General features: G+C 50.9%; 1 protein-coding gene across 4 annotated transcripts in view; it reads right to left on the bottom strand.

Moving 5' to 3' along the window:
- The window catches only part of Slc37a1 (solute carrier family 37 member 1), a 67779-nt gene that overhangs the window by 38999 nt on the left and 1443 nt on the right, over positions 1–27337 (bottom strand). Inside the window, exons 1-3 of one of the 4 annotated variants that reach the window (XM_028885052.2) lie at positions 13258–14721; positions 9551–9776; positions 3862–3943 (exon numbers count right to left, since the gene is read on the bottom strand). In XM_028885052.2, the coding sequence (XP_028740885.1) occupies positions 3862–3943; positions 9551–9606 (138 nt within the window). In that variant the 5' untranslated portion in view covers positions 9607–9776; positions 13258–14721. The other 3 variants (XM_028885057.2, XM_028885054.2, XM_028885053.2) reach the window with 3 other exon arrangements.

Raw genomic sequence — 27337 nt, 5'->3', positions numbered from 1 at the left:
TTACTCAAAATGCTCCTTGGGAATCTCTGTGTCGCCAGCTCGACTTTGACAGTTCCCATAGGCAGTCACCTATTTCATCTACTCGTCATAATTTTCTCCAACTTTCACCTACTGAATGTGCTCACGCACTTCGCTTTCCCTTTGGGCCAGTATAAACAACACTGCAATGAGGACATTTACACTGGCTGGGTGTGGTGGGCCATGCTGGGATGCAGGACTCAGAAGGCGGAGGCAGGGTTGGTGTCAGTTTCCAAGGCCAGCCTGGGTTTCATAGTAAAACCCTGCCTCAAAAAAAAAAAAAAAAAAAAAAAAAAAAAAAAAAAAAAAAAAGCAAGCTATGCCCTTCTAAGACCCACCCCCAAATGATCCATTTCCTCTAGCTAGACCTTCCTTCAGGATTCGTCCACCTCCCAACTGTCTATTCAAATCTGAATCCAGCAGTGGTTAATCTGCTGACAGGCCGGAGTTTGTGTGATCGATCTGTGGGGATCCTCCCATCTCCTGGCATCACTCAGCCATCAAGTTGACAAGATTACCCGTCCCAGGCAGCAGCTGAAGTGCTAAAAACTGAACTGCACCCTCCCCGAGATTATTCTGTTCAGTTTTGCCTGTTCTCAGTCTAAGGCTTTGATTATGATACTTTAAAATGTTTTTTATTGTATTAAAATGTTATCTTTTACACTTTCCCTGGTGATTCTTTTTTTTTATTTGTTTGTTTTTGTAGAAACAGGGTCTCACTAAGTAGCTCTGGCTGTCCTAGAACTCACTATGTAAACCAGGCTGACTTCGAACTCAGATCTGCCTGCCTCTGCCTCTGAGTGCTAGGATTAAAAGAGAGTGCGCCACCACACCCAGCTTTTGATGATTAATTCTTAAGCAGCACCTTTTCATATAAACTTTAGGATTTTTTATTCAATTAAAGAATTGGCTGGGTATGACAGCACACGCCTTTAACCCCAGTACTTGGGAGGCAGAGGCAGGCGGATCTCTGTGAATTAGAGGCCAGTGTGCTCTAATTGAGTCCCAGGCCAGAACAGGGCACATCCTGAGACCTTGTCTATAAAGGAAATCTCAGCTGAGGTTTTCCCCGTGACCCCAAGAAGCACTGGAACTTATCAGAGAACAGCTTTCCTTGACAGCCCTGACCCTTTTAACTGTGCTTTTCTGTGTGCCCTGGGGTCTTCACCATTTTCAATTCTGTACACAAAGAGGGCTGTCTCCACGCACTCCAGAGACCCTGCAAAAATAATTCTCTGAGAAACCATCTATGTACAGGTTCTGCTCTGGCTCAGCCTGGGGGAGAGTCCCCCAAAGTTCCCCTCCAAGGGGACAAGGACCCCATCTGTCTACCAGCCAGGGAAGACATCTGCTTCAAATAAACATGTCTGACTGCAGGTGGGGGATCATGGGAAGGGACAACATTGTCCTCCCAGCCCTGGGTTTATCATTGTGTTTTTAAAGGTACATTTTTTTTTTTTAAATCAGAGAAAAATAAAAGTAATCAGTGATGATTCAGGGCAAGTGTAACCCTGATTGACCCAGCATCACTTGACAAATGAGTCATAATCACTGGCAAATCACCGCTCATTCTCAGCCTCGGGGTCCATGTCCAGTATGCAAATGTATTCCAGCTTTGTTTATAACCTTCTGGGAAATACAGACTGCAGATGGTGACTCATGGGGTCCCTGGTGCCATTTGTGTCATTTATAGCCGGAGCTGAAGTGAGTGCATGCTTGCCAAGGCTCTGTGAAGTCTAAATCATATGTGGAGACAGTCTTGCCTGTATCGGGAGGCAGAACAGCCTGTGGGACTCAGCCTAGGGCTAACCCACACCCAGAGACACTGGCAAGTCTGGGCGCTACAGGGAACCCTACAAGATGCTGACCATATGCAAGTAACTAGCTGTCTTGGAGACTCCGGGCCAGCACTGTCAAGAGCAGAGACTTGAGGTTGGAGTTAAGAGCACAGGCTGTTCTTGTACAGAACCCTGGCTTGGTTCCCAACACCCACACAGTGGCTCACAATGGTTCATAATTCCAGTTTGGGGGTATCTGGCACTCTCTTCTGAACTCTGAGGGCACCAGGCATACATACAATGTACATACATACATGTAGGCAAAACACTCATACACATAAATAAAAATAAATAAATCTTAAAGTCTGGTTCAAACCAAGACACCTCCTCAAGAAACCCAGGGTGACTTTTGCACACCTAAGCAAGGCGAGTGTGACCTTGGACTATGCTCACACCACTTCCTTGCAGAACCCTCATACTTATCGGGTAGAGTTCAAGGGTCAGGTCATGCCCCAGAGACCCTCTGCTGGCTAGCCCCCACCTCACCATACCTCTCCCACAGGCAAGTGACTCTATGGTGACACTCCACCTGCTACCTGGTACAGGAAGTTGTCCCTCCCCTGCCATGCAGGCCCAACCCTTCCAGCTCAGTCCCGGAAGCCCCAACAAGGCTCCCTGACTGACTGTGCTTCATCTCAGGTCTTAGGTGCTCACTCAGGCCCCTGCAGGGGTGGTCTGCCCTTGCCTTCTGTGGTGTGCCTCTGTCTCGAGCCACGTGTGAATGTCTCTAAGCAGGAAGAGTCACAGAGACAGCATTCACATTTCCAGGGCTGGTCACTGGCTAGCCCTTGTCACATGTCACACCCGGAGCTTTTAATGTCACTCACTGACAACTTTCCTACTCTTAGGTCTCTTTGAAACCTTTCTTTTTCCTTCCTTCCTTCCTTCCTTCCTTCCTTCCTTCCTTCCTTCCTTCCTTCCTTCCTTCCTTCCTTCTTTCCCCTCCCTCCCTCCCTCCCTCCCTCCCTCCTCCCTCCCTCCCTCTCTCTCTCTCTCTCTCTCTCCCTCTCTCTCTCTCTCTCTCTCTCTCTCTCTCCTTTCCAGACAGTTTCTCTGTGTAACAGTCCTGGTTGTCCTGGAACTCACCCTGTAGACCAGGCTGGCCTCAGACTCACAGAGATCTACCTGCCTCTGCCTCCCGAGTGCTGGGATCAGAGGCATGCGCCACCACGCTTTCTTAAAGATTTCTAAGTGTTTTGTTTCCATGGCAAACTCCTGACTACCAGGAGCCAAGGAAAAGCTTCAGAACCTTCTTAGTAAATGAGTACGCTGGAGAGGGCACACAGGCCTCCAGAGGCAGCAGGCCCCTACCTTGTCTCCCATGCTGGGAGCCCTTCGAGGGCAGCTAGCCCTGCTCAGCTGGGAAGGTCCTCGCACCAGAGTCCTGAACCAGGTCCCTACTGACAGATGGAAGGCAAGTGGGTAACAGAGCCATAAAGAGGCTGATCTTGGCACAGGCTAGCATCCTTATTTCCTCTACAGGAGACAGAAGCCATTCACTCCTGAGACTGGTCCACAAATAACGTGGGGTGAGAACACATACCCGCTTCCTTCCTAGTTCTCTCGTTAATACCGAGGACATGGTGTCCAGTGGGACACCTGTCCCCGGCCCTTCCCCTGCTCTCCTGCCCAGGCTGCCCCAGAACCAGGCAAGGGGTCAAACTGCACCAAGCGTTGGAGTCACTTGGGGAAACGTTTAAGACAGGATTCACCGGGAAAGAAAACCCAGACCACATAAACATCTAATTAAGTTTGGGAATTCTGGAGCTGTAGTCTGATGGAGATGTGCCTCTGAGGGAATAAAGCATGAAACAAGGTGAAGCTTTGAGTCTCTGAAAAAGGAAAATAACAAAACATGACAAAAGACCCTAAAAGTCAGAGGCGAGAATAATCTGTCTCCAGCTGTCTCCCCGCCCCCATTCTCCCGCCCTCCCGCTGCGGGAGTCTCTGGACTTCAGGCAGGTGACAGGATAGACAGACAGACCCGGGCTCGAAGATCTCTTACCTTCACGATGCTGATAGGCTTTCGGGATAAGTGGAAGCTGGTGTAAAGCAGGAATGTCAGCACGAAAGTGAAGGCCCGGTACCTGGAACGCACGTCGTATACAGGGCATGAGAGAGGTGTCGCACTGCTAGTGTGAGTCGCACCCCAGCCCCGCTTTACAGTCTCAGGACAGTCTCGGGACATTAAAGACACTGCTGTTCCTGATTGTCCAGACGGAGCCCACTGAAGCCCGCGCGTGCGGCAGGAGCTGGGGGGGAAGCCAGCGTCTTCTGCCCCACCCCCCACTGAGACACTGTCCCAACAACAAATAGTTCTCTAGTGGATTCCACGGCGGGGGGTGGGGGGTGGGGGGTGGGGTGGGGGGAGGGTGGGTTCTATGATTCAAGACATGTTTGACACCAGTCTACCCGTTGATAGTGTCAGACCCCATGGGTTGAGGGTTCTGTCCCACACGTGGCCTCCACTTCTAATGACAGGTAATTAGTGGCTCCTACAGGCCCTGTCTCTTGAGGGACTCTCTGAACCCAGAGAAACCCCTTCTTGCCTTTGCCTTTTGTTCCACAGCCCACGGAGCCAGTTGGCCTGACAAGAATAAGGCCATGCTCAAGAGACGCTTGTCTCCCCGTCTCTGAAACCATGAACCCCAAGAAGTGAGACTCTCCCTGGGATGCTCGTGCCCGGGAAAGGGAAGGACGAGAGCCTTGGCCAGCCTGAGGGAAGGGACCTGTAAGGAGAGGTGGTTCAGTGAACAAAACCGCTTGCCACCAAGCCTGACCGCCTGACCTCAAACCCACGCCCCCTAACCTACAGACTGGAAGGAGGGAATCCATTCCGGCAAGCTGTACCTTCCACAATTCATCATGACAGGTGCACATCCACACCCATATACCCAGAAACAACATGAATAAACAGATGTTTCTTTCAGTGAGAGGCCAAAACAAACATTTCCAGACTTAACCAAGACCCCATTTGAGGTGGAGAAAGCAGGATGGTGGGACCGAGCCTGATCTACGGGTAGAAACTGGCTTCGGGATAGGGACCGGTCTGAGCTCTCCTCTCCCGGGGGGAGCCTGAGTGGAAAGTCTGCAGGACACTCCCTCCAAGCCCACAAGGTGACCGGAAGAAAGCAAACCTATGAAATGCAAACAGAGTTCTTCCCAGGACTCAGGAGACAGAGCTGGGCTTGTCCCCCGCAGGGGACGTGCTGTGTCTCTGTGGCCTCTGAATGCCTCCCTGGGGCAGAACAGAAGGTTCTTGCCATTCTTTGGCCACAGCTGCCACACGGGCCCATCCCCTGAGCCTGAGGCTGGTTACGAGAAGGCACCCTCTGACCTCTGCCAACCCCATTTCTAGCTCCCCGCCAGACTCTGGCTCCTCTCCAGACACTTCCTTCAGTGCCCAGGGCAGGGGAGCCTGGGCATGGGTTTCCCTCCAGAGTCTCTCTCTGTTTGACTCAGGAGCCTGGGAGAGTTTCCAGGGGCCACTGCTCAGGGCTGCCTGGCTAAGGCTTCAAGCGGGATGGATGACTCAGGGGCCTCGGGCTCTGTCTGTCTACTCCACCGCCGGAACTGAAACTCTCCTATTGTGATGAGGAGGGCTGAGGCGGGCTGGGCCCTGACATACCACATTCCTCCTCAGTCTCACTAGGTTTCAGTCAAGGAGACGAGGGGATGAGGTGGTGGTAGCCTTGGGCCCCACTTTCCGCCAGGCCCTAATTCAGGGGTGGCTCAGGGAAGAAGGTGTGAAGCCCTTGGGGACAGCCCCTCACTCGTGCTGGTGAAGCCAAAACTGGACCCTTCAGAAAGAGAGAGAGCCTTGTGAGGGGGCGGGTCTCACAAGCCTCCTCCTGTGGGTTGGAGTCAAAGGTCAATGAAGAGCAGGCAGGATTTCCCGGAGGCAGAAAAGGAAGCCCTTATCTACAAGTAGCTGGTGCTGGGCCCAGCCTCCTTCCTCCATTTCCAAAGTCACCCTTCTATCTTTGGCCTCGGCTTCCTAGAGGACTTGGGGTGTGGGAGAGGTAGAGGCTGTAGACTGTCCTTCACCTTCCGGGAGGGTCTGCAAATGGTAACCGCTCTCAGCCAGTGGCCCACCCCACCCCGCTTGGCCTCTGGGAGAGGAGGGTCAGCGTGCTTTCATGGAATTGCAAAATTCCGGTCTAGGTGACTGAGGTCCCTCAGGATTCCCCAGGAGCCCTTGCTCCACGTGGCAGCTTTATCGCCATCTTCTTCACCATTCACAAAGCCGACCCATCCTGCTGCTCGCACGGACAGGAGCAGGGGGTTCTGAGCATCGGTTTACTCAGAAATAATGTCATGAGTCAATACGAGGTCTAGCCAGGTTAGCGCGGCCCTAAACTGAGGGACTGGTGTCCTTCTAAGAAAAGATGTTGGGAGTGGTGGCGCACGCCTTCAATCCCAGAACTCAAGAGACAGAGGCAGGTGGATCTCCGAGAGTTTGAGGCCAGCCTGGGCTACTTAGAGAGACCCTGTCTCAAAAAAGCAAGAACCACACAGAGACACAGAGGAGGGAGTGTGGCAGCGGGGACAGAGGCCGGTGTGACGCAGCTGGTCGCTGGCAGTGCCACGGTGTGAACTAGGGTGACGGGAAGCTGTCCCTGAACCTGTCAGACGGCCATGGCCCTGCTGCACTTTGAGTTTGGACCCTCGGCCTGCCGAACCGGGAGGGGCTTGCTTTTGTCTTTTGAGGCCCCGGGTTCATGGCATTTGGCTTCCGGGGAGGAGGACACCTTTGGGTTTATGTGATGCTACAGGTGGACGTGGAAAGATGAAGTAAGTGAAGAGAAGCCAAACGGTCTCAGCGTTTCTCTCCAGTGCTCTGCTTATACAGTTATGACGAACAGTACATGTCACCTCAAGAATAGAGCCTGGGTTAACCCTGAGTTTCTAGCAAAAAAAAAAAAAAAAAAAAGCATATCCCATCAATGCCAGCTCAGGGCCAGGATGCACCCCCAGACTCTCCTCAGGGGCATCTGTATGGTTCAGACATGCCCAGCTATTTGTTATATTGTAATATAACACTGTCATCTATTCATTCCATTTGAGAACCACGCAGTCAAGTTACAACAATAACCAAAAACAATCTCTCTCTCTCTCTCTCTCTCACACACACACACACATACACACACACACACACATACACACACACTCATGTTTTAAGACAATTTATGATTTTGTGTTGGATTGCGTCCATTGCTGTCCCTGACTACCAATCAGATAAGCCTGGATGGCTCCGGTGTTGAACATTGGGTTACGAGCTCTGGTGCTGTGTCGGAAGGTCGTCAAACCTTTTGTGGGAGGGGCCGACTTAGAAGCAGGTGTCTGGGGAGTGGGCCTTGAGACTTACAGACTGGCCCTACTTCCTGTACCACTGAGATCAGAGCAAAGCAGCCTCATGCTTCTGCCATGGCAGCTGACAGCAGCTTCCTTAGCCACGCCTTTCCTACCACGAGGGACCGTACCTTCAAACGCGCACAAGAAGCCCTTCCTCCCTTAAGTTGCCTTCTTTCAGGTCACAGAGATGAGACAAGCAATTAATACAGTGCCCTTGAGTGTCACATCCTTCAGAGAGGCAGTGGCAAGCCACTGTGGTATCGTCTGGTCTTGGCTCAGCGTCGCTTGCCTCGGTCACCTAGGAACTCAACAAGTGCTTTTGAGAAGTACTCGTCAGCGTGGCTGGTTCAGAGACAAATCCCAACCCTTTCTGAACTCAGAAACCAGGCAGCCAGGTACAGGAGGAAGTTCATGCCTTTGTCAGAACCTTGATCGGGAGACGGATGCCACTGAGATTGACACTGGTCACCTATTAAGTCACCGCCTGCCTTGGCAACAGGACCTTTCCCCACACTCAGTAGAGACAGGAATTTTGTAGGAGTGTGCTATGAGATGATGGAGATGGTCTTAGGTCCCAGCTACCAGGCCTCTGATCCCGGAGGCTGGCCTCCTGGGGAGGGCAGCATGGTCCTGCTCCAGTGGGTCACAGGTTGTGACATTTGTGAGGATGCAGCAGATGCTTTTCTCAGTCAGTGGGCCACCATCTACTCCTAGGATCAATTATTTGAAGTTTCAAGTTTTTCTAGACCTTGTCAGCAAACAACAGTCCCTTGGTGGTACTCATGGCTTTGTTTCCTGGCATCACGTAGCATACCTGCTGTTCCTGCCAGTGGAGACCTGAGTGTCTCTGAGGCTCTGGCTCCTGTCAGCGGGAAGAGTCACACAGAGAAGGAGACCAGGAGCCAGGTGTGCAAACCTGTTCTGGACCTCTGGGGTCCCTTCTCATTCCACCTCCACATGCCTAGTCCCTCCTCTCCCCACGGGACCTTTAACCCCTCCCCTCCCCAGCCCCACCTGCCGAAAAGGCACACTGTCTGACTTTCTGGCCCCGCAAACATCTGCATAGCCAAAACGAGAGACAATCCATAAAAACATGTGCTTGAACCTTTCAATGGCTCAAGGTCATAAAAGACAGACAGCGCCAAGGGACATTTTTTTTTAGACCAAAGGACACAAAACCCACGAGATGACAAAATGCAGTGTGTGGCTGTGTGTCAGATCCTGGATAGCAGAGGAACTGTCAAAGGTCTCACTGGACCCTGGACATGGCATTTAGCATGGACACTGATCACAGGGCCTCAGGCTCACAGGCATTCTACCACTGAGCTACCTGCCCAGCAAAAGGCAAAATCTACATAGAAATATTTAAAAATGAGAACCGTACAGTGCCTGCCACACACACCTACGTAAAGTAGAAGGAGCAGACGAGGCAAACAGTAAATAGTAGCAATCTGTATACACAAGAACGCATCCCGGATTTACAGACCAAGCTAACCAGTCTCCCAACAAAAGTGTGTCCAGGGTTGTGACTAGGTCCTCAGCAGGCCTCGAGGGAGAGTTGTGGAGAGAAGCCATCTGCAGATGGTCCCAAACCCACCCTGAGACCTTTTGGAAGAGCCCAGTGGAAGTGGGTGAGTGGGCTAGAATGAGCCTGTGTAGACGACTGCCATGCTGAGCAGAGGGAGAGCAGAGCTTCCCGAGAAAGACCTCAGAAAATCTCAGTCGTCACAAACTATCTCTGCAGAAGCAACCGGAAAGGCGAGGAGCCGTCTCCACCGGTAATAGGCACACCCGGCTCCTGCCACCTGCGCGCTTGAGGACTTTCTTTCCTTTCCAAAAGGCCATTTGTTTTCCTGCTAACTGCCCGTTCCCACGTCTCCTATTAAAGACGATGACAAGCCCCGGGTTCTAAATACACCGGGGGGACGCACGTTTCTCTGGGAACCTCCGTGAAGATGCGATGAAAACCTTTTTCTCTCCTTCACCTGTCTCCTTAACTTGCTAGTGCCCAGGCACTCAACCTAGAGGGGACAGCAGGACTGAGGACTCGGCTCAGCACCAGGGTGCTTGTTTAGCCCTCACACGCACCACAAAAATGAAGTGAAATGAGCAAAGGTACGTTTTTCCTTCCTGAGGAGTCCAAATGCTGTCTGCGATGTCACCACCAAAACACAGGACTCTTGAGGGCTCCAGGTAACAGCAGCCACCATGCAACAGCTATGAGAAGGCCCGACACCCGCGCTCCATAATGAAATACGGGTGGAAAAGCCACCCAGTGCCCCCTGTCCCTCTGCCCCACACATCACCACTGCAGAGGGCAGCCCACCACCGGAGCTTACCACTGATCCCTGGAGAAGGCGATGATGAAGCGGATGCCCACAGGGAGTCGAGCCATTTACGTCGGTCCTGACCTCGGAGCTCCAGTCCCGTAATCAGATGCTCCAGGAAACAGGTTAAGATTGTTTTTTTGACAGCCCCGCGGTTCACACAGCCTGGAAAGCAGCAACCGCAGACGTGTCCTACTGGGTCCTGCCCCCTCTTCCTTCCATCAGGGTCGGCCGAGGTCTGTGGGAGAAAGAGAGGCATTAAGAACCTGTGTGGTCCTGACCTGGCGACAGTACCCGGGAGACACTGGCAGGCAGAAGTCGCTCCACAGATGGGGAAGAGACCACCTACGACCGATCAAAGCTACACGTCTGATACCAGAAGAAGCTCCCGCCGTGGATGCCCTGGGGAGGATTGCTCACGCGGAGCTCACAGAATGCTCCAATGGTTCCTGGAGGGAAGTGGGCACTCATCTCTGCCTTTGGGGCTTCCAGAGATTGGCCACGGCTGCCCCGCCCCGCCCCAAAGCAGATGTCTACTGTTTGGTCGTGTACACAATTATTAGCACATGGGGTGGGGGCGGGCACCGGACTCGCTCCTTCCGTTACGACTCACTAGGCCTCCTGTGAGCCTCAGCAAGAGAGGATTTGGGGGCCTGAGCAGAATGGCAGACGGGATCAACCGTCAGTCACTTGGGCTGTGTGGTTCTGCAGGTGAGTCTGCCATACCTAACACTGAGGGGATGAACTTCCCATCTGCCGCTGGGGTTCCCCGTCCTGTGCTCAGGACGACATTAGCTTGGGAAATCAAGCTTGCTCTGCAAGGCTGGGCTGAAGAAGGGCAATGCTGGAAGGGATAGAACAAAGCCAGAGAACTGATAAGGTAGGCGGGTCTCCTAGCCTCGGGACGTACATTCCCAAGGCACTGTATTTTTCCAAAGTGGGACTACTTTTCCCACCTATGAGCCTTCAACAGACAAATATCCCGGGCTGGGGGCACAGCTCAGCAGTGGAGTAGCAGGGCACTTAGGGTCCTAAACTCCGAAGTTCACATGCACACGACCTGAAGAGAGTTTAGCCCAGAAACCAGAACCCTCACGGAGGTATGGAGGCCTTTCTACCTCAGCCAGGAGAGCTCCACCTTTCCCAGGCCCCCCCCCAGGGGCCTTAGCAAGTGTCACTCAGTCCTGACCCTACACAGACCCTCAGTGAGTCAGGCCACTAGCCCGTCCGCACCCCTCCCCCCCAAATTCTCCAGCTAAAAAAAAAATGAGGTTGACGGTCTGATGGCATCAACATTGTTATACACAGACATGATCTCAGAAAGGCCTTGGCACAGGACCTGGTATACAGTAGACAGCCCATTAGTACGGGTGGGGGTGGTTCTGTGGGTGAGCTTCAGGGAGGGCAGGGTTCCCTGTCCCATAGTGTAGCACAGAACAAGAGCAAGGAACTCGGTTGGAGCCAGCCTGGTGGCTTATGCCTGTGATCCCAGCACTCCAGAGGCTGAGGCAGGAGGACCATTTTGAGTTGGAGGCCAGCCAGGGTCACCTAGTGAGTACCAGGGCAGCTAGAGCTTCGAAGGGAGACCCTGCCTCTAGATTAAAGCAAAAGCTGCAGGACTTTGGCTCAAATCTCCATATTTAAATGACACCTTTCAAAAAAAGGTTTGCTTGAAATGAGTACTTTGGACTTGTTCCCTACGTATGTTTCCAGTGCACCCATGAAATACCTCTGTGATGATGGCTTCGGATTAAAGGATTTGGTTCCAACTGGACAAGGTTTGAAAGTGGACAGCCAGGGTCCAGTTTCTTTCCTCCATCAAAATACTGAATATTCACCCCCTGCTACCAGTGAAATCTGTCATCCAGCAAAACCTGGTCCAACAGCAAAGCTCCAAAGCATAAAGAGTTACCAGGAATTACAGATCTGACACCTTCACACAGACACACATGCCTGCAAAATACCAATGCAAATAAAAAATTAATTAAAAAAAAGAGTTACCAGGAAAAAAGCCCCTGGCTTTTTCCATTATATGCCAATGATTCCCCTGAGGTGTGTGTGTGTGTGTGTGTACATGCACTACCCATTCTCACAGGAAGTGTACCTTAGGATGGACAGATGGTGATTCCACATTCAGGGTGCTGAGAATTCAGCTTAACAAAGCCCCTTTCTTGCTGGTCTGGATAGCATCCCCAAAATCTGTGCAGTTTGGTTCCTGTCCCTGGATCTCCTCTGTAGACCAGGCTGGCCTCAAACTCACAGAGATCTGACTAGCTCTGCCTCCCGAGTGCTGGGATTAAAGGCGTGCACCACCACCGCCCAAAATCTGTTCCCTCCAAATCCCAGGTCATAAAGGCTACTGACACACCCTCCTGGAGCCCAAGGCATAGCTTTCACTCCAAGGCAGTGGTTCTTAGCCCATGGTTCTCACTCAGCCTGTGGCTTGCAAACCCAAAAGGGGTCGCATATCAGATATTTACAATATGATTTGCAACAGTAGCAAAATTACAGTTATGAAGTAGCAACAAAAATAACTTTATGGTGGTGGTAGGGGTCACCATGACACGAGGAACCGTATTTAAAGGGTCTTAGCATTAGGAAGGCTGAGAACCACTGCTCTGAGAGATGAGGCTAGCCCAGCTAGACGGGCTTCACATCAAGGCAAATCCCAGACCTTCCATTTGCCTAGGGGCGTCTTCTAGGCACAAGCACACTTCCTCCTGCCCATCCCTACACAGAAGGGGAGCACGTGGCTTGGCTGAAAGGCTCTGGCATACAGCCCAAGCACATGAAAGTAGTTTTTAAATGTCACCTCTTAGAAGCGCCCAATGAACTTCAGCCCATTAAAGAAAATGATAAGGAGGCAGTGAGAGGGAGGAGAGGACAGTTAGGAGCTAGAGCACTGTGACACAGCACCCCTACCAGGCTCAGAAGCACACGTAGCTAGCCCTTCTCACAGAGCCCGGCCAAGGGCTTAGGGACAGACACACCTACCATCTGTCCTTCCAGCCCCAGGGCTCTGAGCCACTCAGAACAGTGTCCATCCACCCTCCAAGGAGACTCAGAAGCCGCTGGAAGTCAGCAAAAGAAAGGGTAATGCCTCAAGGGTTTTTCCCAGGTTTAAAGCACACAGACAAAATCCTAGCACCCTAAGGCAACACGTCAAAATTAGGGCACACTTAAGGACAAACCTGAGAACCAGACCACCCACCCCCTCCAAAAGTTTCATGAGTTTTTGTTTTAAACCAAGACAGACTACAACCTTCCCAAGCAAGCACTTTGTAAGCTTTTAAAGGCTCCATTTCTCGTGGGAGATAAACAGAAACCGTCATTTTCACTTGCCCTGCGTTTAAATACAAGAAGTCAGAATTCTGTCCACCACCGTTCGTAGCCCATTCACAACAACCAACACATCCCAGGTGTTGCTCATGGAACCGAACTTGTAAATATACTTCCAAGACCGCAGGGTGCAAACCGGACCCCCAAGAGAGGGAATTGCCAGATATCCTCTAGCTAGATATGAATAAAGAGACCAATGTGCAAAGCCAATCTATTTACCAACTCGCCCAACTTCACGCAATTTAAGTTCCGGGGCCGGCAGATGGGTAGGCAGGCAGCCACTAGCCAGGTGCAGAAATAGCTGACGAGAAGGAAAAGGCAGTTTAGGAGCGCAAACCTAGACGTGGGGAAGGGTCTTCAGTTCAAATGTAAATCTTTACCTGCAGGTCACCAAGATCCCAGAGTGGACCCCGAGGGCTGGAAGATTGGTGCATGCGCCTAGGGGACTTTCCGGCGATTTAAACCTTTTATTACCGCCAGTAGGTTAGCTGTCACCACGTTGGTCACCGAGCCCGGGCTCCAGGAAGCAGTTCTTTAGCAAACAAACAACCCGAGAACCCAGGGTGCTGCCTGCGAGCTTTCCCAAGGGCTTTGCGAGCCGGCTCCTCCCCGGTCGGTCGTACAGCCTCCTGGCCCGGTGGCGAAGGCTACGGGCACGCCCACGTCCCCAACGCGCGGCTGCAGACAAAGCGCTGGGTCTCCAGCAGCCGGCTCCCCACAGCTGTCACCACGGCCCGGGACTGGGAGGGGACCGGGCAACACAGCTAGGCGATCCCAGCCCCGGGCCTCGGGGAGCCTTCTGCTTCCACTTCCCCGGGAACTCAGCGTCGGGATCGCCCGGCACTGTCGCCCAACGCCACTCTAGCGCTTGGCTGGTCCCCGGTTCTCTAGCCACAGCAGAGGGAGACAAGCGGTGGAGAGGCCGGAGCGGGGGCGCAGGGCGCAGGGCGCGGGCCCGCTGGCAGGTGCGCGCCGCTGGGGAGGGTCCTCGGTCGCCCCCGCGTCTACCTGCGCTCCGCAGCCCGCGCCGCCTGCGCGCTTCCTGCTCGCGACTTCCTGGAGCGGCCGCCCTTTCACTTTCTCGGCCCTGCGGGCGCCGGCCAGGAACGGCTCCTCCCTCTCCCGCGCGCCCCTTGACCCCAGTCCCGCGCGCTCCCAGGGACCCAGACAGCCCCGGGATGCTCAGCTGGGGCATCCTCTAGTTGTTCCTGGGTCCCCCACACCTGCCTGTCGTGCCCTCCCAGGCCCCGCAGGGCGCTGGGCTCTTACTGGCATGATGCCCAGCAGCCAAGTGCCGGCTCCTTGAGCGCCTTCGGTACCACCAGGCTTTTGTCCCCAAGGCAGACCTTAATAATGCCATCAAAATGGACAAGTTTTGCGCGAAAGGTTTGCTCCCTCGGAGCCCTGGACTGAAGACGGCCTCTCTCGGCCTACCACATTTTGTCAAGTGTCAGAATCACGAACACTGGCGTGCTACACATGGAGCAGACTCTTACCGCACCTGTGCCTGTAAGACAAACGGCTTGCATGGTTTGTCAGCATCCGGGTCATGGGGGAGGCGCCTTAGCACACAGCTCCCTTTTCACCCCCGGATAATTATCTTCCAAACCCCTCACCTCCTGCCAAGAATTGACCTGGAAGTCCGGGAGGGCCGATTTCCAAAGGGCACCTGCCTCATACCTCCCGCTGACAGCCTGGCCTGGCATCCAAGACCAGCCCTCCTGCTTAGCCCCGGCTCTCAGGCAGGAAACCAAACCAACTTTCCAGGAACAGCCAGGCATCTGGGTAAAAGCACGCTTAAGCCAACTTGAATCCTCGCTGTGAAAGTCGAGTGTATGGACCGAGCTTGGGCCCCCAAGGCAGCACCCTGCAGCGCCCTCTTCAGGCTGGCTGGTGTGCAGAAAGTCTGCAGCTTTACCCTGGGGGCCCCTCAATTTGCTGAGTTGGGTAGGGCCACGCCATTCTTTACCTACGGGCTCTTGGGAAGTGTTCTGTACCCCTGAAGCAAAGTTGACTCGCTGTTTGGGCCCCCCCGCACCTTGCTGTCTCACACACCTCACAAGGGAAGTGGCCCGGGAATTCTGGCTGGTCTACCCTCTTCCCCTGGGCTAGATGTCTCCTCTCCTCTCCCTAACTCTCCATTCTTTGTGAGCACCATAGCAACTCAGGTGGACTCCTCCATCTTCTCAGGTCGTCGTCGCCCATCACTTTTTTCTCTTCAGGCCTTCGATCACCAAGCTTGTGCAAGAGTCCCTTGCTCTTCTGCCCGTGTTCCATCTTTGTAGCTGTGCCAAACTGCCCCCCCCCCGCAACATCTGAGCTCCCCATTTTTTGATTGGCAGCCTTCAAAGGCCCTTCACCCCCGAGGAGGTGAAGACGGGGCCCAGAGGCCTTTGCACAGTGGAAGGACCTCATGCCAAAGCTTCCAGGTAGTTTTTCAGTTCCCAAGAATGTGACTTTTTTACACTAGGGTGTTAGGACTTTTCTGAGTCCGGGGTTCTTGAGTGAGCTCGGACTTTGGGGATTGTTGCTTCAAATACGTCGCTGTTATTTGAGGGTGCTGTATAAAATGCCCAAGTCCTAGTGACGCCAGTCTACCTCCAGCTCCTAGGGGGCGCAGGAGGGAGTCCTAGATCAGAAAGCCTCTAAGTCTCACAGTGTGACTGTCAGAGATATTTTTTTCTTTTTCTTTTTTTTTTTTTTGTTTTTTGTTTTTTGTTTTTTCGAGACAGGGTTTCTCTGTGTAGCTTTGTGCTTGTTCTGGATCTCGCTCTGTAGACCAGGTTGGCCTCGAACTCACAAAGTTCTGCCTGCCTCTGCCTCCCGAGTGCTGGGATTAAAGGCCTGCGCCACTACCACCCGGCTGATTTTTTTTCCTTACAAAAAAACCAAAATGGCAGTCTTTGCACAGATACTGGAGTCAGCCAGGGGGAGTCTGGTGGTTTATGTAGAATATTTGCTGAAAATGTCAATCTTAGAAGTTAGAGCCGGGCAGTGGTGGCGCACTCCTCTAATCCCAGCACTCGGGAGGCAGAGGCAGGCGGATCTTTGTGAGTTCGAGGCCAGCCTGGTCTATGGAGCGAGATCCAGAACAGGCACAAAGCTACACGGAGAAACCCTGTCTCGGAAAAAAAAAAGAGTAAGTTAATGTTTCACAATACATATTTTATATTGATCTTTTATGTGATTATAAGAAGCATTTGAATGTAGTGAGGAGGGATGTGTGTGTAAAACTTCAAAATAAATCTTTCTGTATTCTGAAATGGAAATTTGTGATTGTGGCCACAAGGATGGCAGGTTTCATGCTTGAGACTATGATAAAGGATTGCATGTGCCCCCCATGAAGTAAGACTGATTTGTGATCCATGGTCTTCTTGCCTTGGTTCCTGAGTGCTAGGATTGCAGGTGTACCCCACTATGACTGGCTCCCCCTGCTCCCTCCTCCCTCCTCAAACCCAGAGCCTTGCACGTGGCAGGTGCATGCTCTGCCACTGAGCTACATTCTAGCCCTAGGAGTCATTTTTAATCAAATGGAAAGGAAACAGTAATGAAAAGACAGAGAGGGGGAAGGAAATAAAGGAGTTTGTGTTTGCCCAAGGCAGTGGGTTTTTAGTGATGGCACTGTAGGGACTAATACTTGAATTCGGGGTATAGTTTAGAGAGAAGAGCTTCACCAGGATTTTGAACTAGTTGGTACTCAACCTTGCATCTATCTATCTGTCTGTCTGTCTGTCTGTCTGTCTGTCTGTCTGTCTATCCATCCATCCATCTATTATCTATTTTCCTGAGATAGAGTTTCCTCTGTGTAACAGCCCTGGCTGTCCTGGAATTCTCTTTGTAGATCAGGTTGGCCTCGAACTCACAGAGAGGCTGGGATTAAAGGCATATGCCACCATTCTTCGCGTCAAACATGCATTTATAAGAATGACTTTGTCCCAGCACTGGGAGGCAGAGGCAGTGGATCTCTAAAAGTTTGAGGTCAGCCTGGTCTACAGAGCAAGTTCTGGGACAGCCAAGGCTACCCAGAGAAACCCTGTCTCAAAACAAACAAACAAACTTTTTTAAAGTGACCCGTAGAAGATAGGTTGGGCAAACATTCTTGCTTCTAAGACTCCTTGGCAGTGTCTTTAATCTTTATTATTCTTCTAACTGTAGAGTATGGGAAGTAGTCACAGAGAGAAGTGGGTCAGGGGACCCTAGATCCTAAATGGAGCAGGACTTGTATAAAGCCTGGAATCAAATTCGGGGGCCTGAATTGCACAGCTCCTGATGACATTCTCCTCTGCAGCTGAGCTCTACTCCAGGGCTAGCCTGTGGCAGCACCCATCTACTGTAGGTTTCCCTACGTTTTTTAAGATTATAGTTAGAATGAGGCCAGACACATGGGGATAGAAAACTGACCCCTACAGAGTCATTCCCGCCACAGAGCTGGTGCAGATACATGTGACAAGCAAATTGGACAGTTTTTATAAGATGCCCCCAAAAGGATCAATAACCCTCAGCTGTGGTTTGGTAAGCCATGCGGCTCACATCCAGAGGTTGTGCTTTGGAAGTTCCCTCTGGGCCTGTATGTGATGACTTGTGCGGAATAGAGTCCTTTTACTGCACACAGCATGCTAATGTGTTGATGGGAACGCACAATGACTCATATCTTCTTCCTCCGACCCACGTGGTCTCACTAGGACTTCCAGCCTAAGAGGGATCCGGGAAAAGGAGATTTCAGAGGAAGTCCTGTGTTCTAGCCGCTGACACTAACCTACTCCATAGTGTGTCATCATTGGTCTCACTGGCCGGCACATCATCCTCTGCAATCGCAGTGGTCATGGGAGGGTTTGGGCCTCGCGCTCATCTGGGCAACCGTTCCTTCCCACGTTGCTTATTGCTTCAACTTCTGCAACCAAGAGCCTTCCCTCCTTAGCCCCTTTTAACCCTTCAACTGAAACCTTCTCTAAGAACAGACTTGTCTTAACTCCATAACAAATGCAATCTCGGCCGGACGGTGGTGGCGCACGCCTTTAATCCCAGCATTGGGAGGCAGAGCCAGGCGGATCTCTGTGAGTTCGAGGCCAGCCTGGTCTACAGAGTGAGTTCCAGAACAGGCTCCAAAGATATACAGAGAAACTTTGTCTTGGAAAACTAAAAAAAACCACCACCAACTAACCAAAAACAAACAAACAAGTAAACAAAAAAAAAAATAAAATAAACCAAAACAAAACAAAACCCAAAACCAAAAAAAAAACCCAAATGCAATCTCTTGCTTTCAAGGCATCCTTTCTGAACATTGCTTTGTGATTCCAGCGTGTGGTAGCCCAGCAGAGGAGGCGGCACAAGATTTGGGATCTGAATGTGTCTCCAACTCAAACCTTGACCCCAAGCTTCCTGGGACCCCGTGGAGGCCGCTCTACTCTGTGCTCATGAGACTGAGGCCCAGGTGGATGAAGGGAGGTGCTTGAAGACACTGTTTCTTACTTGTTCTGTTCATATGTGAATCCTCATCTAGCACTGTGCCTGGGCCACTCTAGAAGCTCGAGAAGCCCTCGCTGTTGACTGAATACTACCAGGTTTCTATGGCAACAGTGAATCAGCTTTAAATGCTTATGGCCATCCTAATGACTGGGAAACAGGTATGCGTGATGAGCCCAGGACACGTGTGACTAACTGGGATGGCGGTGGGGGAGGGGAATTCTAAAGTCTCTTTCATCAGCTTATGTTATTAAAATTTCCAGGAAATAGAGTGTGAGACTCCCACCACCACCTTCAATACGTCCTGTGAAAGTTTGGTTCTTTGCACAGTTACAACACATCATCTCTTAGCCAGCCTCCCGAGACGAATGAATGAACTTCTGTCCGAGGACTCACATCTATCATCCCAGCCATCAGGAAAGCGGAGGCAGGAAAAACGGCCACAAGTTTGAGGTCAGCTTGGGCTACAACGTAGACCCTTGCCTCAAAAGCAAAGCAAAACAAACCCAAACCAATAAATCCAAACCCCTCAAGGCCACTCTCCTTTGGGGCCTATCCACCAGTGAGCCAGGCCAAGGAGGCCAGCATCCATATTTATCTCCACCACACACACACACACACACACACACACACACACACACACACACACACACTGCTAATCACAGCTGTGCCCACACCAGCTTTTACCATGTCACACTGAGGGCATTTTAAAGCCCATACCATTCGCAGTTAGCTCTCTTTACCTTATGCTTATGGACCAGATGTAAATTGCTGCTTCCTACTCCAGTGACATACTCCCGGCCAGGATGCTCACAGAGTCCAACCCTCTGGAACTGTGATCCCCCACAGCAAATGCTTGGTCATTTTTAATTTAAATTTTTTTTTTTTTGCCATGGCAACAGAAAAGTAACTAAGATACAAACCACAATCACTATGAGATGCCTTCTTACCTATTAGACCAGCAAAGAAGGGACAATGACCTCCAGGCAGCCCCTGAGCAGTGACTCACACTCCCTGGTAGGAGTGGGGATGGGCCTTGCCATCCCAGGGGCCGATGTAGTAACGGTGTTTAGCACCTGTCTGGGATAGTTCATCTCTGTCAGCCTGACTGGGTTTGGAATCATCTAGGACATGCCCCTGGGCTGTGCGGGTGTTTCCAGACAGAATTAAATGAGGAGAGAAGACCCAGCCGGTATGTGGATGAGAGGCATCACCCCATGGGCTGGGGTCCCAGACAGAATAAAGGGGGGGAGAGGCCAGCTGAGCACTTCACTGCAGACACGTGACCCCAGCACCGGCTCCCACTGCTGTGTTTTTCTCTCATGAGGACTCCTCCTCTTCTAAACCGTAAGCCCCAGACCCCTTCTTCCACCCAATTGCTTGGGTCTGATGTTTCCTCACAGCAATGGGAGAAGAAACTGACAAGCCTCACGTATTCCTCGCCACTGGCCCCTCAACTCCCACGTCTACAAGCCTGGGTTCTGGAGCCTGAACTTGAGAGGAAGCCAGGACTCGAATTCAGACACTCCCGTGAACGCGCACACTAGCTCATCCACCGGCACGATGGGTTCACAAGTGGCTACTGCATTGCTTTGCTCTGTCATTGGCATACAGGAGCATCTTTTTTTTCCTCCCACATTTTAAATTCAATTTCCATGTAGAATAATAGTCATAGGGCTGGAGAGATGGCTCAGTGGTTAAGAGCACTGACTGCTCTTCCAGAGGTCCTGAGTTCAATTCCCAGCAACCACATGGTGGCTCACAACCATCTGTAATGAGATCTGGTGCCGTCTTCTGGCCTGCAGTCATTCATGCTGTATACATAATAAATAAATCAATCTTTAAAAAAAAGTATGTATTAAAAAAAAAAAGAATAATAGTCATAGCTCACCCCTGGGGCCTGTGAGCGCTCTAACTATGGATTCTTGGTCAGATTTAGAGCAGCATGCATTTCCTCCCGTGGAGTGGTAGAGTGTGGGCCTTAACTCCGATCAGAAATCAGTTGGTTACCCCCACAACGGTCACGCCACTATTACATCCATGTGTATATCTTGCCACACTGGTCATTACCACACTCCATAGGGTTCACAGCCATGAGACTATTGATGGCCCCCCTCCCCCCCCATCCCCAGCAACCTGTATAACACCTATCAGTACGATGAAAGCCAGCTAGCAGGGAGGCAGCTTCCTGATCAATACCGACTTGAATTCTCCCCGTCCTGTGATCAGTGAACATCCACTCCTTTGTCTACACCAAACAGTACACAAATACAAGAACTTAACGCCTGGTCCATGTGTATGTGTCACATCTTTATAAAAACACATTCAGTTTCTGTAGAAACTCTGGAGTATTTTGATCCTCGGTATCTTGTTCAATTCTCACGACCTTCCTGAGGGCTGGGGAGGGGAGTTATTCTGGGCAAATAATAAACCAGCCTCTTAGTTTGTTGTTGGCCCTCTGTCAGAGAACCTAATCTATTCTTAGGCTCTGGAGGAGACAGCCATATGTACCACATGACTTCACGCCACCACCATAGGCCACAGTAAGGTTATTTATATGTGGTATCAGAAGAACCAGGGCTGGGGGGTGTGGCTCAGTGGAAGATTGCTTGAGTTCTGTGTTCAGCAACACACACACACACACACACACACACACACACACACACACACACACACTCCCCCCATATCCCTGCCAGCAACATCAAAAGCAGAACCAATATCCAGCTAGTAAGTGGCACGCTCATTTTGAAGCGAAAGAGTAACCCACAGCCATAAAGCACGGGGGTTGGTAATGCTTTAAGGGTGCGAATTACTGCAGAGACTGCCACGCGAAGCTCTGATTTCTTTCTCATTTCCTCTTATCCCTGGTCTAGCATTCAACAGATACTCTGATGCAGTTAAGTAACTGAGCAAGCTCGTGGAAAATGAGCCTGACATAAGAAAACAAGACCACAAGCTGGGAAAAGAGAAAATGAAACATTGATATGCCTGGCTCTTGCTCTTTTCTAAAGAGTTGCGGTAGGTATAGTTTTGTCAGGAAATATCTAGAATTCTGTTTGACAAATGTGAGTTGATTAGTTCCTACATGCCAGGCACCCGCCGCGTGGCGTGTGGCCCAGCTGTTGCCTGGTGTGGAATTCAAGGGTACCTGCCATCTCCTGCCTCTCCCCTGGCTGACTCCAGCCAAGATGTTTGTCCCCAGGTTTGGGCATTACTGTACACTCTTACTTCCTGGGTAGAAGAGAATTTGTATTTCTCTCCTGACAACTACAGCTGCATTTTAATGCCATTAAACCATATGCCTCAGGGGGAAAGAGAGAGGGAGAGGAAAGGCAGTGAGATTTGGTTATCACTCCATTGTTTCCATATGCTTAACACTGTTGCCAACGTGAAGAAATCTAACCCCCAAACGGCTAAAATGTCCATGCCCATGTTTTTCTAGAAACCTCAGCCTCTTACCCGTATGAATCTTGGTGCTAATGAGCATGAGCAGAGACGACAGTCTGCTCATCACAGTCTACCCCGATGGTCACAGTTACCTGGCCCAATGATCTTTGGCATAGAAGGAACCCAACTGAAAACAATGAAGGCCTTGAAAGCTCTCCAGAGATCGCTTGACAGACCAAAGGTCCTCAGCCCACCGTTAGAGGGACAACCGTCTGCACTGGGGTGCAGCCCGGCGGGAGGGTGCACGTGTGAGGGCCTGGGGTGCATCCCACAGTACAAACAAAGAAAACCACTGTGGCTGTGGCGTTTTGAATGAGGAATGTCCCCCATAGTTCTGGGTGTTTGAAGTTAGTGTCGCTGTTTGGGGAGGTTTAGGTGGTCACTGAAGGCAGCTTTGAGATGAAAAGCCTCGGGACACTTCCTTTGCTCTCTCTGTTTTGTGTCGGTGGTTGAAATGTGATCTCTCGGCTGCCTGCTCCCACTGCCATGCCTGCCCAACGCCATGTCTGCCGCCTGCCGCTTGTCACCTTGCTTCCCTGCCATACTGGACTCTTTCCGCCTGGAACTGTTGGCCAGATAAACGCTTCCTTCTCCAAGTTGCCTGGGTTGGAGTGTTTTGTCATAACAGAAGGGTAACAAACACAGCCAGTAACACCAGCGTCATTAATAATGGGTGCTACCTACGCCAGGTTGGCTGTGCGCTCGGCACGGTGTTGTGCTCATGACAAGCGTCTCTTTCAGGCTTTGGGGCGGCCCAGGGGGCGGTGACACCACTGTCCTCATTTTACCATTTCCTAAACAGACTTCAGGGAGACTCAACCCTGGACCGGATTCCTGCTACAGGCCCAATGCGTGGTGCTATAGAAACCACGTTTTACAATAGAATTTTCTGTCACTACATGGTTAGCATGCGGTGAGGCACAGCTCCGCACATCGTTACCTTCACAGGACCACGGCGGCCATCAGAAAGCAGCTGTGCACTTCTGTACTTAGGGCAGAGTTGAAGCGACTTGGCTGAAAACCTGCTCTTTGTTGGAGCAGTTGCATTTTCCTGACCTCCTGCCGTTCTTAAGGCCCTTTCTCCACGTGAGAGCCCAGAAGGGGCACATTCAGGCCTTGGCCCATCGCCATGGCAACTGACAGGCAGACAGAGCCTCTGGTTGGGAGGTGGGCCTGAAAGGCTGTGGGAGCTACAGAGGTAGAGCCCTGGTAGGTGGTTTCATGGCCAGTTTCCTTGGCAATCTCATCCAGAAAGACACGGTGCTCTCACCAGCACACACACACACACACACACACACACACACACACACACACACACATCCATCCTGGCCACACACACCCCAGACACACACACACACACACACACACACACACACACACACACACATCCATCCTGGCCACACACACCCCAGACACACACACACACACACACACACACACACACACACACATCCATCCTGGCCACACACACCCCAGACACACACACACACACACACACACACACACACACACATCCTGGCCACACACACCCCAGACAGACAGACAGACAGACAGACACACACACACATCCTGGCCACACACACACCCCAGACACACACACATCCTGGACACACACACACACACACACACACATCCTGGCCACACACACCCCAGACACACACACACACACACACACACACACACACACACACACACACACGCAGAGCTTGGTCACTGGGGATGTTTCTCCTTCCTTCCTTCCTTCTTTTTCTTTTCTTTTCCAGTGAAAAGGGAGGCAGGTAAAGAGACAGGAAGGTTTCAATCGGGGAAGTGGAGCAGAGGGAGCCAGAGGGCCCCTCCTCTCTCATCACAGGCCTGGCCATCTGGGCCTGTCCCCGGGGGGGGGGGGGGGGGGGGGGTACTTCTGGCTGGGGAAATAATGACACAGCAGGGGCCCGGGGGGCTTGATGGGAAGCCTTTCACACTGCACGACGGGCGCCCCCTGCTGGTGCATGTTGGAAATTCGCTCCAGGGGCCTGATGAGAAAGAGATCTATCTGCCTGGCTAGAGATACAAGCCCCTGATCTCTAGTGAGGCAAGGTCTTTTGCCAGGGTGTCTGCATCTTCGTCCCTGTCGTTTCTGTCAATTATGTGGATAATTGCTACACATGCAGTTGAATGAAATTTCTGTAAGTTACCGGAAAGCTTTGAGAGGACGACTCATTCCTACAGGTAAAATAAAACAGCACACTCAGGACTCTGTCACTCTGCCGGTACCCACTGCTCAGGACTTGACAGAGCAGCCATGGCTTAATGTGGTTTGCTTAAGCCACTTTCAAGAGTTTCAGTGGAAGACTCTCAGAGCCAGTGGGTCCCCGATTGGGAGACAAATGGAGGTCAGTCGAAATGAGCTATAGCCGCCCTTAAATCAGAGATCAGGGGTTTGGTGGAAGTCGCTCTTGAATCAGATAGCTCATTCTGAACCCAGTGATCTCAGCTCTCTGCGACTTTGTACTTATCTGTACAATGATGAAGTGACAGCCAGGGCTTCTAAGATAACGCAGGAGACAGTCGCTTACCCAGTACCTGCGGAGCCCCAGAATTTAGCACGTATTTACCCCTGTCCTCGTTAGCGCTGATATGAAACCTGAATTTCTGACACTTTTATGGTCCAAAAAGCTAACATTTGTTTTCACATACTTGATTATATTGCCATTCTCAGCTTCTAACATTTAAAATACTTTTCACTATAGAAATGACATACTCAGTTGAAACAAATGTGGAAACCTCCAACAAATAGAGACACGGTGTTGCTCACCCAATCTCCCCACACCCAACTTTTTCCTCACCAGAGAAGCTGCTAATATGTGTTTATAATCTTTTCATCTCTGGAACTAAGGAACTATAATTTTAGGGCCTTGTATGTTAATTACTTGCGGCTTCTTTATTCATTCAGGGTTCAGGCCTGAGGGTTTGGCTGAGTTTTGCCTTCTGGAGGAGACCCTGTTTGATGAATGGTCTGTAGTATGTGCTCTGGAAAGCCTATGGGTGATTCTCCACACGGGTGATCACGTTGGCTGACAGAGGTGTGCTCACTCGGCTCCACAGCCCTGCCGCACAGTGAGTGGGCTCCCTAGAGTGAGAGGGGGCAGCCGCTGCTGTGAGAATCTTTGTCTGTCTTTATTGCTCTCATTACCTAGCTGTTCCAACAAATAACACATTAATCAGGCATCATCTCTCACCCTCTACAAGCTTATTATCTCTAGTTTACAGAATGGGAAACTGAGGCTGGAGGGTAGGTTGTTTCCTGAGGATGCTTCAAAGTAAAGCCTGCAATGGGAGCCCAGAGTCTAATGTAGCCTCAGTCATTAATGTTTCCATCAAATGATGCTTGCTTTACAATCTACTTTCTTCCCATTTACATCAAACTTTTAGATGAACTTATATTAGTAGGACTTATATGATATAAGATGATTGTGTTATCATTGTTTAAAGTATTACATCCCAAAAGCAAAAAAGAGAGCTGTAAAATATCTTGAGCTAATACAAATTATAATTTGCAAAACCACATAAGCGGCTGGGTATAGAAGTGGACAATGGCCAGACGGTGTACCAAACCAGAACACTGAGTCAGGCATGGTGATGCAGGGTGGTAATCAGAGTTTGGAGGAGGGGAGCAGAAAGACGGGGAGTTCAAGGACAATGGCAGAGCAAGCTTTGGCCAGCTTGGTCCCCCTGTCTCAAAAACAAACAAAACTGACAACATCCGCATCAACGAATCAGCTGCTGTCTCTAAGCCAGGCTTGGGGGATGCCATCTGCTCTCTCTCTCCAAAAACCCAAGAGGCCAAACAATAACCATTGTAACCACCAAAATAGCCAAGACCTGATTAATAGCAGGCAACATTCCTCATTTTGATCCCCATTTTAAACTAGGACCAACCAAGAAGGCCCAGATATGCACCCTGGCCATTATGCAACCACCTGCTTCAGGAGCCCAAGGCCAAAGCCATTCCTTCTCTCCACTAGGGGCCATCCTGCTCTCTCTGCCCTTGTTCTCCCCTGAAATGCAGGTGATGGACACCAGCTCCCTTGCCTCAGCAGACTCGGAAACTCTGTAACTCATTCCCACCATGACATGACATGCAGATGTAATGGAGAGGGCCATGAGGATTTGAATTTCTCTAGCACATTCTATGCTAGGTGAGGACAGGTCATGTTCTGAAGTCCTGGTGCCAGAGCTGGGACTCTCTCCAGATAAAGACTCATCTTTCAGCTCTAGTAACATGGACCCAAGACAAATCTACACGTTCAGATTTCCTTATCTTTTCTATAGATGGTAACATTATTGTGGAACAAATGCAGAGAAATTGAGAATTTCTTTCTCCACAGTTCAGGATAAAAATGTGAATTAATTTTTCCATTTCTCTGTATATACTCTATGTTTTTGTTCTTAATCCAAATAAATGTTCACACCCAGAGGCAGACCTTATGACCAGGGTTCTGGTAATTGCTGTGAAATAATTTTTCTGTACACTGTGAAGACGTGTCACTCTCATTGTTAGTTAAAAGCTGATTGGCGGGTGGCTAGGCAGGATTTTCAGGGCAGAGAGAATGCTGGGGAGAAGATGGGTGGAGCCTGAGGAGATGCCATGCAGCACAGAGTGAGCAGGATGGGAAGTACATACACGAGGTAAATGAGCCTTTGGGCAACACATAATTAGAAATGGGTTCATTTAAGTTACAAGTGCTAGCTAAAAAACAAGCCTAAGCTATTGGCTGAGCATTTATAATTAATATTAAGTCTCTGTGTGGTTATTTGGGAACTGACTGGTGGGACATAAAACTCCACCTACAGGTAATGCTGATAGAGGCCTCAAAGTGGCAGAGCCAGTTACCCATGGACTAAAACCTCTGTAACTGTGAGCCAAGCTGCGGCCTTGGATATTTTGTCATAGTGGCAGAAAAGTCACCGACATACATCAACAACACCTGCATTCTGCAGGAGATATCCCAGCACTGTGGGGTGTAACAGGTCAAACTTACAAGGATCCTGATCAAAGGCTCAGGTATAAAACCCACCACACAGCATGGTGAGTGTTGTGTTTTGCTTTTCTGTTGCTGTGGCAAAACAGCAGGGGCCAAAGCCACTCAGGGGAAGGGGTGGCTTACTTGGCTTACAGGTTGCAGACCGTAATCAATCATCGATTATGGAAAGCCTGAGCAGGGACCAAACCTGAGACCCAGGAGGTGCACCACTTACTGGTTCGTTCCCTCCTGCTTGCTCAGCTACCTTCTTATACAACCCAGGCCCACCTGCCTAGAGGTGGTGCCACCCACAGTGGGCTGGACCCTGCTCCACCAATTAGCAAGTAAGAAAATACCCCCACAGACATACCCACGGGCCAAGACACAATTCCCCAATTGAGATTCCTTCTCCCCAGGTATGTCAACTTGGCAACCGGAGTTAGTCATCACAATGACAAGGAACTGTCACGTGAAGTGTCAAGAGCAGATTCTAAGCGTCACACACACTGGTGACTACAGCAGGTGTGTGTAGGCCATGTCTGTA

Source organism: Peromyscus leucopus, chromosome 16_21, assembly GCF_004664715.2.
Source record: "Peromyscus leucopus breed LL Stock chromosome 16_21, UCI_PerLeu_2.1, whole genome shotgun sequence".
NCBI lineage: Eukaryota > Metazoa > Chordata > Mammalia > Rodentia > Cricetidae > Peromyscus > Peromyscus leucopus.
This window is presented reverse-complemented; position numbering and strand designations above follow the sequence as displayed.